General features: G+C 33.6%; 5 protein-coding genes across 5 annotated transcripts; 2 read left to right on the top strand and 3 right to left on the bottom strand.

Moving 5' to 3' along the window:
• Positions 1-209: 209 nt before the first annotated feature.
• Positions 210-2,633, bottom strand: Tsp_10801 (dual specificity mitogen-activated protein kinase kinase 1). The gene is made up of 12 exons (XM_003373748.1): positions 2,543-2,633; positions 2,347-2,473; positions 2,169-2,282; positions 1,960-2,106; positions 1,373-1,450; positions 1,260-1,311; positions 1,071-1,195; positions 932-1,017; positions 752-861; positions 504-648; positions 385-430; positions 210-308 (listed from the first exon to the last, which is right to left on the bottom strand). Exons 1-12 carry the CDS (start codon positions 2,620-2,622, stop codon positions 210-212), a joined length of 1,209 nt encoding a protein of 402 aa, XP_003373796.1. The 5' UTR covers positions 2,623-2,633.
• A 96-nt stretch (positions 2,634-2,729) lies between these two features.
• Positions 2,730-4,516, top strand: Tsp_10802 (hypothetical protein). Its single transcript, XM_003373747.1, has 5 exons — positions 2,730-2,784; positions 2,872-2,964; positions 3,269-3,395; positions 4,319-4,423; positions 4,471-4,516. Exons 1-5 carry the CDS (start codon positions 2,730-2,732, stop codon positions 4,514-4,516), a joined length of 426 nt encoding a protein of 141 aa, XP_003373795.1.
• A 257-nt stretch (positions 4,517-4,773) lies between these two features.
• Positions 4,774-7,151, bottom strand: Tsp_10803 (polypeptide N-acetylgalactosaminyltransferase 10). Its single transcript, XM_003373746.1, has 6 exons — positions 6,474-7,151; positions 6,245-6,402; positions 6,142-6,172; positions 5,822-6,074; positions 5,007-5,477; positions 4,774-4,946 (listed from the first exon to the last, which is right to left on the bottom strand). Exons 1-6 carry the CDS (start codon positions 7,149-7,151, stop codon positions 4,774-4,776), a joined length of 1,764 nt encoding a protein of 587 aa, XP_003373794.1.
• A 4,353-nt stretch (positions 7,152-11,504) lies between these two features.
• Positions 11,505-12,053, top strand: Tsp_10804 (baculoviral IAP repeat-containing protein 5). Its single transcript, XM_003373745.1, has 3 exons — positions 11,505-11,639; positions 11,702-11,811; positions 11,882-12,053. Exons 1-3 carry the CDS (start codon positions 11,505-11,507, stop codon positions 12,051-12,053), a joined length of 417 nt encoding a protein of 138 aa, XP_003373793.1.
• Positions 12,054-13,645: 1,592 nt separating this feature from the next.
• On the bottom strand, positions 13,646-13,975 carry Tsp_10805 (hypothetical protein). The gene has a single exon (XM_003373744.1). It carries the CDS (start codon positions 13,973-13,975, stop codon positions 13,646-13,648), a length of 330 nt encoding a protein of 109 aa, XP_003373792.1.
• Positions 13,976-14,716: the final 741 nt, after the last annotated feature.

Genomic DNA, 14,716 nt, shown 5'->3' with positions numbered 1-14,716 from the left:
TGAATAGTTATTTGCATTTAAAAATAATAAGAAAAAGAAATATATAGATATATATAGATATATATATATATGCTTGTTTGTATAATCTTATTCTGATATTCTACGCAATGTGCAGCAGTTAACCATGCAGTAATAAAAATATGCCAAGCAGCGAAGAAAAGCACTGCGGGGGAAAGATAAATAAATATTCATTTATCCATTCATCGCATTCACTGCATATCTTCGGGTAATTTCTTGCGTATCATCTCACGCACCCAGCCAGCAAAATCAAAAATTTCCATTTTCGACTTCTCTATGAAAGGATGTATCTAAACAGGGAAAAAGAACAAGACAATAGCAAATGCTGAATTCAAATTTTCAAACAATAAAACAATCATCACATACCAGAAGAGTTTTCACATTTGCTCTTTCTTGTGGATTTTTTCGCAAACTGAAGTAAACAAGTGAAAACAATAAGCAATCAATCGGCGAGACAAAAAAACCAAACATTTGAAAATTTATACCATTTTTCCACGAAATCTGTAAATTCATCGCTCATCAAACCTCGTGGCAATATCGGTGGCGGCTCGTTGACTATGTAATCCAACAGTTCAAATATTGCCATCGTTTTCGGACTCTGCATGCTGATTGAAGCCGACTGTCCACTGCCTGTCAAATTGAAAAAAAAATCAACCAAATTTCAATCAACTTGGTCTGTTACAAGTGAATTCAATAATAATAATAATAATATTATTATTATTATTAAAATTACCTCTTGCCCGGCCGGCTAACAATTTCGAGTCATCAACCATATACAGTTCGTCCGTAGGTTTGTTGAAAATTCTCAACAAATCTTTGAAATCTGGCACTGGGATTGGATATCTGTTCGAGCAAATTCAAAATTCATTTCAGCAATTTGCCTTTTCAATTATCACCAGCAATAATGACTTACTTTCCGATTGCCAGTTCAACCAACGACAAGCCGAAACTCCAAATGTCCGATTGAATACTGTAATGACTTCCTGTGAGACGTTCCGGCTATAAAAAAGAAGTTTCATAAAGAAAAATTTGCATAATTTTCATCAACTAACCGCCATGTACGATCTTGTGCCTACGAAAGAATTGGCCATGCTGTTGATCAACTGTCCAGAAACGCCAAAATCGCAGAGCTTGATTTCGCCTTGACTGTTCACCAAAATATTAGATGGTTTCACGTCTAAACCAAACCAAGCATACATCTCATGTGATCATCAGCGACACTGGAGATGGAAAAACGTTACCTCTGTGGAGGATGTTCAACTTCTCCTTCAAATACTGAAGTCCATTCAATACCTGAAACTCTGGTGTTTGGTAAAATGAAAAAAAAAATACAAAATACCGAAAGCAAACGTACCGCAATGCTGATTTTACCAAGAATTTGTTCCGGAAAGCGTCCCGCCTTTTTAAGAACAATGTCCAACGACAACCCATCCTGAAAACAATGCAAAAGCGTATATTAATAAGACGAACCTAACGCGTATATAAGCGTATATATGTAAAACGAGTCTAACTTATTGTTTGGGATGAGTAGATGCCTCAAAAATATAGTTAATGACTTTTTGAATGATTAATCACGCGTAAGAAATGTTATTTATTCACATTTTCTTAACAGTTAGTTAGTTGGCTGATTGATTGATGATCAAGAATGACGTTTGCAAGCTGCAAAACACCTGTCTATCACAGAGTCCATTGAACAGAAGCATTCCAGGATGGAAATCAATGAACAACAACATTAAGGATTGCATATCAAAGAATTGAGGATGCAATTTAATAATAAGAATAAGAATAAAATATCAAAATGTGACAACTATTATACGTAAATATAATGAAATATATGAAAGAGAAATTCCAAATGGAAATTTAATGGCAATCTAATGTTAAAGAATAGAGAGAGAGAGAAAAAAAGATGACAACAAATGACAGTATAAAAAATTAGCTTACCATATATTCCATGCAAATGGAAATTTCTCCGTCCGCGTAGAAAGCACCGTAAAATCCAACAATATACGGACTATTGCAACAGTGCAGCACTTTAAGTTCTTTGATAATTTGATTTCGCGTACTCGGCTTCACTTCAAGATGAATCAGCTTAACAAAAATTAATTAAATGGTGGTCATCAGTTCAAGAAAATGAGACAAAAAACGCATACTTTTCTTGCCATGATAATACCCGATGGTTTATGGCGCACTTTCATCACGACACCACCGTTACCAAATCCCAGTTCACAGATTTTCTCCAATTCTTCTCCATTCAATTCTCCTATCTTAAATTGTACAAATTATAATTACCAAAAAGAAAAACAAGGGATACAAAAAAGTGAAACAAACTTTCTGCTTCTCAATGAACCACTGTTGCATGCGTTTGCGTTGAGAGTCGGTCAGAGAGATTTGCTTCAACTGATTTTCAATGCTAAAAGGACTGTTCAATTTTTCCACTTCAGATGACGGATGATTTCTAAAAAGGAACAGAAACAACAACAACCGCTTGAAATATTATCCTCAACAAAGCGTAAACATCGTTTACTGTTCTTGAACGGCCGCATCTTCAGTAACCGTTGGAGGTAATGTCAAGCCTTTAATGTTACGCACTTTTCCCAAAGCCATTGAAACACCGCCTGTTTTTGATCACTAAAATGATGATGAACTCAGAGAAAAATTCAAAATAAACGAAACTCTTCAAATGAGTTAAATCATATAAAAGGGTAAAACAAATGACAATCCGCGTTGGTCAGACGTCGACAAAACGTGACCATTTCAATCATGTCGGTTAACGAACAATGAATGAATGAATGGCATGCTTTTGCAAAGATCAAAAAGAGAATTCACGTGACCATATGCTATCGTAAATTTCAGAAAAACGACCAATAGGCGAAATCTTTGCTGACTCACGATGCTTCGAAGAAAAGTTTCTTCGCTATACCAGGTCACATTCACAGAATAAGAAAAGTTATTCGAACATGCAACAAATTACAATAAAAACTAAACTAAAACACAAAAACAGAGACATCTGACACAGCAAATAACATGTTACAATGATGCTAATATTACACTTAAAAGTAAATTCAACGAACTGAAGATTCAACGTGAAGAAAGAAGAAATATAAGCCTATCAATTTTGCACAAACAGTCTAAAATACATATCCAACACATGCGCTGTTGAAGCTGAATGGTATTCTTTACATTATATTTGAAACCAAACGTCACAAGGTAAAAAGTTTTCACAATTCAGACATTTATACTTTGTTTCAAGAAATCACGCCCGACGAACACCCAAGAACAGCATCTGCTGAACTCCATAAATACTTACTGTACATTCCACAAAATTGTAAAATAATCAAGAAAAAATCGAAGAATTTAAACCAGATGCTTGTTTTAGGGTAATTTCAGATTATTAATAAGCTCAAACAAACATTTTTAATTTAACAATGAAATTAAAAATATCACTTAATCAAATCACGTTCTCTGTTTAATAGACGTTTTCCTTACATAAAGTTTCTTATAATCAGCGGATGATTGTTCAAAAATATTTGTATATTTAAAAACAACTTTATATTTAATTCAACACTGATAAAAGAATTGCATAGTATTTCGCTTTTTGAAGTCACTTTAAATTTCTAATATAGCACATACAGTACGATGTGAATGCAAAATACATCATCATATAGGACTGTCATTTATTAAAAAGATATTTTAAAATTCATACATTTAATTGTTTTATTTTAATGCTTAATTTTTCGTCCACAGTATGTTTTTTGAATTACTTTGTCAATGTAATTCATACATGGATGGGTCTGTATGCATAGTTATCGGCTTACTGTGTTATAATTTCAGCAAAGTGAAATGTAAAACGAACAATAAATTTGAAGTAACACATAAATGAATGATAGAAAACATGATGTCGTCATTTTTATCTTTTGAAAATAAATGTAAACAGCTTAAATAAGCCCACTGACAAGCCATCTACCAATTCACCCATTCCATAGTTTTTTAGCTATCCCACGTTTGTTTTTTTTCTAAATATTTGTTTAATAAATAACTCAGCCAACTTTTTCAAAGCTTTGCATCACTACAGTGTTCGTATGTTCAAAATACTTAGCAATTATGAAAAAATAACTTCTACAGTATGGTTATGAGAAAGTCAAGTGTAAATTCATAAAGTGATGCATCAGTTCTAATTTTCAGGCTTTTTTTATCATTAAATAATAATTTTTAGTTTAATAATTTTTTAATTTAAATTTTTAATTGTATTAGTATAATAGTTTTAATTAGTTTAATAATTTATTCAAATTGTAAAAAGCAGTCAGAATTTGGACAACGATTTATGGAATGCAAGAAGAGATTTATGGTCGCGTGGTAAATTTCCGAAATCGAATTGTTTATTATTCAAATGTTTCAACAGTGGCAGGTAGTTTCGAATTCCGATTGAGTGAACAAAAAGTAAATCATTTTCAGCGTAGCTGTTCTTGAACAGACGTACGAACAGATGGCAAACATATAATTTATTTTTCAAACAGTTAACGCATAAGCAGTCAGCCGTGAGCTAGAATTGAAAGCGCGCATATTGGAATACGCAGGTTCTACGCAGAAGTGAAAATATCGAGCACTATCCCCCCACGGAATGGAGCACCAGTTCAAGCAGAGAATATGTAAAAAATAAAAATAAAACAAATAAACTGAACTTTAAAAATTTTCTAGCAACGAAAACACAATGAAGCTTTGGGAAAAACAAAAACAAAATGGAAACAAATAAAAATATTAACTGTCAACAATGGCTCCGAAACTCCAACGCTGAGAAAGGAGGTTGAGGTTACAGGATTGCATGAAAACTTCTCTTCGACTGAAATCCGCATCTAAGCACATGTTGGTCACGGGATGTACAATTTGCATGGTTTTCGAATTGTATCTCCACGCCTGATTTCCTTGCATGTCTGAAATAAGCAGATCAAATAAATCAACGAATGAATGACATTGTTCAAAAAGGAAATCACCGTGACAAGGATAGAGAATAACTGGAGCTTTCACTTTATTTTCCGGGACGTCAAAGCAGAGCCTTCGGTTTCTGAACTTGATCTCCTTTCTAGTGGTGTATTTGAAAAATTGCTCGCCCACGGCAGCGTCGTCGTGCCCTTTCTTACAATCCGCCATACCAACCACACCGTGCTCCACCACATATTGCACAGTGACGCACATGCCGCTCTGGATACTTCGAATTTCACCCTCACGGACGTCGACCATCTCCACCGGCGGATAGCGTACACTCTGGTCAAAGGCGATCACCTGCATGAACCATTTGAACGGCTTGCAACCGAGACGTTTTCGAATTTCTTTCTGCTTCGAAATATCACCAGGATCCAATTTACGATAATGCGGTCGACGCATGTAAACGTATTCTTTGTATTCATCCATCCAAACTTCCGCAACACGTTTATAATTGCGCCCAACAAAATCACCGGCTCCGGCTGAAATTCAATGAAAAAAAAAGAACTATAACATCTCAAACATAAAGACAACAAAGCATTACAGTTTTTAAAAACATCCATTAAGTTATAACAATTAACACCGTTGCAAAATATGGTAATCCCACTTTACAAATTACTTCTGAAATACCAAAAGAAAAGTAACATTTTGATCAATTTTTACCAAAATTAAGCCTTAATTTACATTATCAGAAGTCAGCTTGCAGCAAAACAGACAACAATAACAACAACAATAAGCATTAGCATAACGCTTGCTCTGACAAGTACCGTTAAAGCGGTGAAAGTAGAAAACTGGGGGAAAAATGCAAAAACAGCTTGCAACTTACGGTTGGCAAATGGAGAAAATTCCCGATAAATGTGACCCACATGTGAACAAGGAACGTCGATCAACGTTCCCCCGCATTGCCAAATTTTGAACGACAGCTCATACTGTTCGCCTCCCCAAATATCCAAACCTTCGTCGTAGCCACCGAGTTCCCAAAACCATTTTGTAGAAATTGCAAAATAGCCACCAGCCATGACCGGGCTATTGAAAGGGCGATCCGGATATGCGGCATCTTCTGGCAAAAGTGGCAGACGCTGCATATAAAAGAAGCAACAAACACGATTATTAAAAAATTCCCAAGTCGCATCTTCAAAATTATACCTTGTAATATAATTCCCAGTCAAACGAACCTCTGTAAAACGACAAGATGAAAATTATTTGAAAAAAAAAGAATTTAAAAAGAAAACAAAAGTATACAACTTACCTAGCCCCTTGATCTTGTAGACGATATAAAAATGTGCTATGATCAATTACATCGACAAAAGGACAAGTTACAGTGCGATAATTCAATGCAACTGGTTCTAACAACGGAGGCAACCAGTTGTATCCACATTCAGAATGTGAGTCCAAAAATACTAACACCTTTATAAATGGAAAGGATAAAAAACAAACTGAACATAGCTGCTTCTGAAGGTGCAAAATTGTTCGCTTACCGATGAAATGGCCGCCTTGGAACCAAGCAGTCGCGCTCGAATGAGACCTTCCCGCTTTCGGGCTCGAACAATCCTAACCAAACCGGGCCAAGTGTCGCGTACATAAGCTTCCAGTGGTTGCTTCAAGAAAGGCTTGTCGCTGAAATCGTCGGCCAAAATCACCTCCTGCAACAATTCCACCGGCGATCTGTTGACCACACTGTGAACCGTACGCAACAGCGTTGTCCAGTGTTCATTGTAAAATGGAATCACGACCGAAACTTTCTCCAATTTGGCCAGATAGCTTCTTCCAATGCACTGCTTGGGGCGGAGATCTTTGATGGATCGGTTCAAAGCCAAATAATCGCTTACCAATGCATTGAATCCATTGCTTTTGTACAGTATGCCTTTTTTGTGATCAACAGAACTGACATTGGGCAAATAAAACGCTTCCCCTTGTTCTCCTGGACCCTGACGAGCTGAATCCGAAGCTCGCTGTGCATAATCTTCCCAGTCTATTTTTCCGTCTACGTTGTCGATGAAATGTTTGTCCAGTTGAATGGAGCTTGGTTGGACAAGTTGTGCAATATCTAATTCTGATGAACCGCTGTTGAAGTAGCTGAGCAGTAAGAAAGCGCCACCGAAAACACAACCAATCGACAAAACCAAACGCCGCCTAAGCCAACGTCCCAGTGCCATAATTTTATAATAATGATAATAATACACTGAAGCCAACACCCCTGATTATTCACAAACCAAATTTTTCAGCAAATCTAAACAATAGAAGAAAAAACTATTCAAAAATGAACGTCACATTAACTGCAATAAAATAAAAGAGACAAAATCTGCCACTTGCTAATTTTCAAATACACATGGATGTAAATTGATCCATGAAATGTTAACGTTCAATACTAGATTATTAACAAACAATAAATGACAAGTTCAAAAAATTGAATAAACAAAAGAAACCTTATTCTAATTTTATCAACTGATCACCGACCGTATCATACTATCTGTTACAACATCACGTCACCCTGTTAGTGAGAAATGTTTGCCAAGTAATTTGATACTAAAACATTTGTAATACATACAAAAAAGAAAAACTTAAAAAATCATGCAAAGAAATTTACCACGATACAGCTTCACTTAAACAAGGACATTAATATGGCCCAGTATAGTAGAAGTAAAAAAGAACACCGTCAGTAAAAGCACTTTCACATTACACGTCATAATGCAGACTCGAGACCTTCAACTCGACCCAAATAAAAGGCAAATATTCCAGTATGTTAAAATTATACTCAGATCACATTTCATATTTTACATGAAAAAAGTCAGCGTTCAATTAAAATGAATTATACATTACTAAACTTATACAAAAAGAACATACATACATACATACACACGCACGGGCAAACATACACATATATACATATAGAAATATGTATATATAAAAGAAATAAATATATAAACAAATTCTTTTAATTTATCACATAAAGCATATATAAAACAATTTCATTACACTGTAAAAGTTGAAAAAATCATGAAATGCAATTTAACAGATAACCTTGATTCTAAAACGAAGAAAAACGAGACAAATTGTCAAACGTGACAACGTCAGGCAAAAATATGAACATGAATGGCATGATACTTTCTTTCATTAATTTTCAAATAAATTTCAAATTATCAAGCAGCAACAAACTGCCAACAAATCAAAGCAATGCAGTGGGAAAAAAGGACCTTTCATTTGTCACTTTTTTAATTTATCGAAAACATAATATGAAATTCTTTCTGTTGAAAAATAAATGCAATAATCTGATAAAAATGAAAAGATACAAAATTTTAGTAAACAATTACTTCAAAATTGCAATTTATAAATATTATTACAGCTAACAGCCCTTTGTATTGCTTGTTTCAAGTTGTAAATTTGTGTAAACAATGTTCTTCAAAACTGGAAGCAGTATCATTTCTGATGTTTCGTTTGCAAAAGCTATGTTCTATTATTGCAAAGCAATTTGAAAGAAAAAACTGCTTTAAATTTAATAGTACAATAAAAACAGGTAAATAAATGTCGAAGAATAATTTCACAACGACTAAATTAATACCAAAAACTATTTGAAATATTACATCCATCGCTCATCTCCCGTTTAACATGCGCAAAATCGCACGAAAAGAAAAACTTTCTTGATTAAAACATTTTCAAACTATCCAAGAAAAAATAGCAACCTTCAAAAATAATTTTGATAAAATTTATTTAATCTTGCATTTAAAAATTTCAATATATAACTTAATGTTGTGTTAAAAGAAATCTCACAAACATTCTCCCGTTAAAATGATCGTATTTATTTTTTATTAAAAGCGCAGGAAAGCATTTATCGCATTGCACGAAAAATTGCATTTATAATAAACAATGCAACAACAGGAAAAAATTTTTTAAATTTATTTAATTCCCATTCTTTACAGATCATAAAACATACTTTTAATACATTCTTTCAATACCCATTGACTTCAGGTACTGCAATGCACCTCTGATTAAACAAAAGTAAGTTTATCGCATTAAAGAATATACTGTATTATCTTTGGTAATCAAGTTATTCTTTGATAGAAAACTTTTGGCATGCACATATTAAACAGTTAAACGATACACAGAGATTTAAAATAATATTTAACAATTAAATCAAATTAAATTTTAAGAATTATTAATCAAATAATCTTTGCACATAACATAATTTGTAGCTGAAAATTCAACAGCATCTCAGAGAAAAACATTAGTTGGTACCAAATATTGATTTTGCAACAAATAGTCTACTTCCATGAATAAACAATATAAAAAATATATTCATAAAAATATGAATTATTAAGTAACACTCAGAAAATGAAGTCTCCTGCGATCTAAAAATATAAACTTAACGTGTCATTGTCGAATATATTTTGATTGTATTTCTGGGCATTGCTTGCTCGTTCGAAGCATGAATTTCCAAAGTAATAACCACTTTATTTATTACTGCAAGCATCCTTGCATTCATAATATTTTTTTGTTAACTATAAAACCGGAGCTTTTAAAATAATTTTAAAATTTAATATTTAAATTTATTTTAATTTTTATGTATAATGCATATCATTTTTCTAATTAATCAATTTTTAAAAAGAAATTAAAATGTTAAAAGATAGCGTAATCTTAATATACATATCAGTTGACAATGCTTTGCATGAAAGCAGTAATCTTTAACCAATAATTTTTTTTAATTTTTCATACGTACCAAATAATTTTGAATAAATTTGTTTCTAAATAAAAAAGTTTTCTTTGTAATGACCGGAAAATTCTCCAAAAGTTAACACTCAACAAAAAGTAGCGCTGTAACACGATTGCAAGCTAGCTCGATAATGCTTTTTGAAAGTTTTACTGCAATATTGACGACTAACATGATAAATGCATCTCATAAGCATAAGCAGAGAGATTTTTATTTACTTTTATACTTTGATTACACTTTTATCGAAAGTTTCAAAAATATATTATTTATTTTTCTAGGCTTCAGAAAGATTAATTCTGCTTAATCAGCAATAAGGAAAAAAATTGTTTACCATACTGACAGCGTCACTACTTCCATTTTCCAAAATAAATAATCAGATTTTTATAAAGATTATATTTCATTATAAGATCATTTAGTAGTGTGAAATTTTCTAACAAAAAGTGATTAAGCAATTTTTAATATAAAAATATGGTTTGTAAAAAAATTACAGTAAATTAGAACAATTAAATTTCAAGATAAGTTGAAAGAAATAAAGGGCAATTTGCGCCCCATTAATGCTGAATTGCATATGGAGCATATGAAATTTATGTTATAAACTCTATAACTTTATTTGGCGATTGGCAGATTGCTGGAAGAATTATAGCGTTTTATAATTATACTCATTTTTTTATATCCAAATAAATTTATTTGTATAATAGTGGAAAAGTGTCCACCAGTTTTGTGAAAGATATTGCAACAGCAGTGAAATAAAATCTTTAACATATAAATATTTAAGAATGCGGATTAAATAATTATTGAATTCAAATAGAACGTTTTCAATCATATTTCATTAACAATTTTGGGTTGACTTGACTTAACTGCAATCAGTTGCTTTCTATCATTATGTCAAAAAATTAATTGCCTTGATAACACGCAGCAATAATTACCAGTCTGCCGAAAAATATGCTAAAAGTAGTGTTACACTCTGACAACTATGCATTAAAATTAGCACCTAGATAAGCGCAGAAAATTTTAAACACATTTCATTTGATAGCAACTAGTTGAAATATTTCGACAATTCTAAAATTACTTGACCCACTGTGTACAAATCTCAATTTCTAAAAGGATCCAAGTTATGGATAAGAAATTTCAAACTTTAAAAACTAATAAAAGTTTCTATAAAAGTAGTACAAGTGTTTAACGACAAATTGCTTATCACAAGGCAAACTGGAAGTGGTGAAAACAAATTTGTATGGCTTTTTTCAGAGAAAATGTAAATAAAATTAAAAGTATAAGCAGAAATGAAAACATAATAAAGAAATAGCTAGTGATTGAAAATGTGCATTCTACAAAAACAAGATTTAAAAAAGAAAGTTAAGAAAATTTATGAATTAAAAAATTGTTCAATATAATTTGCAAGGAAAATTAGAGAAAAAATAATTATCATTATATTAAACATTTAAATTTACATTTTTCAATTTTTTTAAAACATTATAATACAGTAAATATGCTATCACTTCCACTGTAATTAAATCTTGATTATTAAAGATTACCGTACTTTTGTCAAGGTCAATTTTAACTTTTGTGCGACGCTTCTTATCAGTGTATATAAGTATTCTGATTCAGTTGTTATTACATATAATTTATTTATTATTAAATGTTGATTACTTTGTTGACATGAATATTGTTTTTAGTTTTGTATTAAATATTTGAGCTCATAGGCAGAAATGATATTTTACGAATTGAATTGAAAATTACTTTATCTGACAGGTACTTTTCTTTCTTTTTACCAGATAATTTGTTTGAAAATTGCTTTACGGACAACATGGAAATTCCTTTTGATATAGAAGAGCGTTTGGCTGAATTATTTGGACCTGAAGAAATGGCTCTTGAAAGCAATCGTTTGTCTTCGTTTGTCAGTTGGCCATACACCTCAGAAGATACATGTAATAAGGAGAATGTCAGTGTTATTATTAATATTTTTGACGATTTATTTATTGAAACTTACGAATTTTCTTTTAGTTGGCGAAAGCGGGGTTTTTCAGCGACCCTACAACGTCAAGTGGAGATTGCGTAAAATGTTTTTTCTGTTTAAAGTCACTACAAGATTGGGACCGCGATGACAATCCATGGTAAGTGTGGTTATTTAAAAAATTTTTTTATAAATCACTTATTTTTGTTGTTATGTTTCCTGTTATTTAGGGATGAACATCTAAGACTCACCATAAGGAAGGGAACATCATGCCCTTTTATGGAATTGGGCAAGGTAGAAGAGGACCTAACGGTTGGGGAATTTTTTATACTGACTAAGAAACGACTGGATATTGTTTTCGCAAAGCTCGAGGAAGAAATGCAGGAAAAGCTTAATAAATAAGCACTTTTGCCTTTTTTATCTTATATTATTTAACTGTTGGGGTTGAAACGAATTAATATTGCAGTGTTTAAATGTTAATGTGAAAATAAAATAAATTTCATTGTGTTGTTGTTTACATTGCATTATCCATGGTTTGCTTTCCAGAAATGTTTTCCATGAAAAAATTACTGAGAAATATGTTGATTTTTTTAATTCAAATTTATTGACTTGCGTTGTAGAAAAATTTGTAGAAAATGGTCGTATGTTTGCTCCTAAATGTACTTTTACTGTAGAAAGAATACAGTATGGTGCTGATTTATCTATTTCTATGGTCAGTATTTTCTCCCGATGCTGAGAATTGTTGTCAAGTATGCTGATTTATTATTTTTCACTTTACATTCACAGATATGTCCAACGAATGTATAGGATCAAATTATACAAGATTTATTTCCAGTTCGTGAAATATATTTGTAAAATCCTACGCTTCGAGTGATATTTTTAGATATTCGATCTGACTTGACCTAAATTCCAACACCAATAGCATACATTATTAAGCTGTTACTCTGTCAACATTTGTGATCGATTTATTGGTACACATGCCGTTGTTTACTGGGAAAAGAAACAACTGTTGTCGTTATTGAAAAAGAGAACAACAACAAAAAACAGTTGTTGCGTTCAGATCGTGGGAGAGTGTTGTTGCTGTGATTCCTTTCGTTCGTACTTTGCCTTTGTTTCAATATATATTCAATAAAATATACTCGAGACTATCCTATACAAGAAGCGATATTTGTGAAATTCAAATTTAGCCACGAAAGAAGACAGTTAGTTGTAGAACTTAATTGTCTATAACAAAGTGTAGTACGAGTACCCTGCTCGTCTACTACAGTATTATTCAAAATTGAGAGTCAATCAGAATACATGAGCAAAACGTTTGGCTCAAATGTACAATATCTAAATATTTCGATACTGACTGCAGGACACAAATTCAAATGGCTAATGAACGTCTTGCACAAACATCTTACTAATTAGTTATCACCCAGCTACCGGCGGTCATGCGGTACTTGATTTTCACGAGCAGGGACAGTACAAGGAAAAGAGTGTTGGCGTTGTTGTTGTTGTTGTTGTTGTGATTGCTGGCATTGTGGAATAGTCTCGTTTGGTCGTCCGGGGTGTGCTTTGTCAGGCCCATCCATGGTTGGTGGTATTGGATGGCAAAGAATTTAAATTATTTTTCTGTTTCATCTTCTATTTCGAAGGTCTTCTATCAAACGTAAAAGAGGCCGCAAGATCACTGAAGATGCACTGAACGATTCGATGCGTATGAAATGTGAAGAGTCTATTTGGCCGGCTAACCTCGCTACGTTACAATGGGCGCTTGTCCGTAAAGCCATGTCAACAAGATGCATAGGTGCTTGGTGCTGTTTCACTTTCCGACGTAACTTCCAGACATGGACCCCAAAACGTGGCCAGTTTAATTGAAGGACTTCATCTATCTGCATAACATCCCGCGTTAGAAAACTTTGTCTTAGAGCAATCCCTACTGAATGATGCTTCCCCGGCGAAGTTCTTTCCTGTAAACACAACCTGGGAAATTTCAGTGGATGAGTACAATTTCATATTTGTGAGCATTTATGGATAAGAAAGATGATTGTCGGAGTTGGTTGGACATTTCTACGGTTTGCTTCAGCGTAACCACTCCTCAGTCGAAGAATATTCTGAACTTGGGCGTAGAGCTTGCGTGATTCAGAACGTAGCGTTTTGCCCAATTCTCCAGTGGACCATCGTCGAAACTGCTTCACTGTTCTGTCCGCATGCAGGAATGGTAAACTTTGGCAGAGGCATGTTGGATATCGATCGGTAAAACGGAGGAGACGTTCCGTGAACGACGACGCGGAAAGCTTGAAATGAACAAGATCGAAAATGGCCGCTTGACCATGGACCATTCATTGAATGCCTTAGTTAGGAAAGTGGAATAGATTAAGCAGGCAACTGTACTTGCTAAGAAGGTCCACAGCTACGACAAAGAAACTGTTTGAATACGACGATGACTACAGAACGCTGGGAAGAACAAGAGTTGTAATTGTTTCCTTGGTTGAATTCAGGCAAATGTTTTGCTGAGGTGTTTTTACACCAGCAAAATATTTTGCAAGGCAGGCTCCATTAGCAAAGGAATGCATTGGAAGAACTGTGTACGTGGTATGAACATATGCCCGATGGATATCAGATGATTTCTATTCACTTGTAATCATCAGTTCAGGTGGAGGAAACTTGTTGAGAATAGATGAGAATGCATGCACAAGAAAGAAGTTTTGCCTGAATTTAACCCTTACAAAATGGGATGTTGACATTTTCTAATGCTGCATCTGTGACGACGAGCAGGAACAGATTCTGCACATTGCAGATTACCAAAACTTGTCTGCAGGTGACAAGATGAGTAAGTGTTGGAGAAAAGCATTCTCCTGACCTCTAGTCTTTGGCAGTTTAGGCGGAAGCTCTAGCCTACGATAGACCTGATCGTTAGAGCGTGTCGCTGTGACGTCATTTCAGTATACATAAAGAATGCGCTATCTATTTTCACTTCACTTAGCTCTTCCGCGCACAACTGCATTAGACGGTCTTTACGTTGGTAGCTTAAGGCTAAATAAATTCATCAGTAAGGTTTAGCCACTGTACCAAAGGGGGAA

The sequence above is a fragment of the Trichinella spiralis genome (assembly GCF_000181795.1).
Source record: "Trichinella spiralis strain ISS 195 chromosome Unknown Scfld6, whole genome shotgun sequence".
Lineage (NCBI taxonomy): Eukaryota > Metazoa > Nematoda > Enoplea > Trichinellida > Trichinellidae > Trichinella > Trichinella spiralis.
This window is presented reverse-complemented; position numbering and strand designations above follow the sequence as displayed.

Bases quoted from the DNA above. Each gene is read 5' to 3' on its own strand.
- Tsp_10801 (XM_003373748.1), bottom strand. From the start codon at position 2,622: ATGGCTTTGGGAAAAGTGCGTAACATTAAAGGCTTGACATTACCTCCA. The intron at 2,283-2,346 runs GTTTGTTTCACT...GTACAATTTAAG, and splicing joins GGTTCATTGAGAAGCAGAAA to ATAGGAGAATTGAATGGAGA. The intron at 2,107-2,168 runs GTATGCGTTTTT...ATTTTTGTTAAG, and splicing joins GTATTATCATGGCAAGAAAA to CTGATTCATCTTGAAGTGAA.
- Tsp_10802 (XM_003373747.1), top strand. From the start codon at position 2,730: ATGACAATCCGCGTTGGTCAGACGTCGACAAAACGTGACCATTTCAAT. The intron at 2,965-3,268 runs GTTATTCGAACA...CTTTGTTTCAAG, and splicing joins ACATTCACAGAATAAGAAAA to AAATCACGCCCGACGAACAC. The intron at 4,424-4,470 runs GTAGTTTCGAAT...AATCATTTTCAG, and splicing joins AAATGTTTCAACAGTGGCAG to CGTAGCTGTTCTTGAACAGA.
- Tsp_10803 (XM_003373746.1), bottom strand. From the start codon at position 7,151: ATGGCACTGGGACGTTGGCTTAGGCGGCGTTTGGTTTTGTCGATTGGT. The intron at 6,173-6,244 runs GTAAGTTGTATA...GTCGTTTTACAG, and splicing joins CTACAAGATCAAGGGGCTAG to AGGTTCGTTTGACTGGGAAT. The intron at 6,075-6,141 runs GTATAATTTTGA...TTTTATATGCAG, and splicing joins ACTGGGAATTATATTACAAG to CGTCTGCCACTTTTGCCAGA.
- Tsp_10804 (XM_003373745.1), top strand. From the start codon at position 11,505: ATGGAAATTCCTTTTGATATAGAAGAGCGTTTGGCTGAATTATTTGGA. The intron at 11,640-11,701 runs GTCAGTGTTATT...ATTTTCTTTTAG, and splicing joins ATACATGTAATAAGGAGAAT to TTGGCGAAAGCGGGGTTTTT. The intron at 11,812-11,881 runs GTAAGTGTGGTT...CCTGTTATTTAG, and splicing joins GACCGCGATGACAATCCATG to GGATGAACATCTAAGACTCA.
- Tsp_10805 (XM_003373744.1), bottom strand. From the start codon at position 13,975: ATGGTCCATGGTCAAGCGGCCATTTTCGATCTTGTTCATTTCAAGCTT.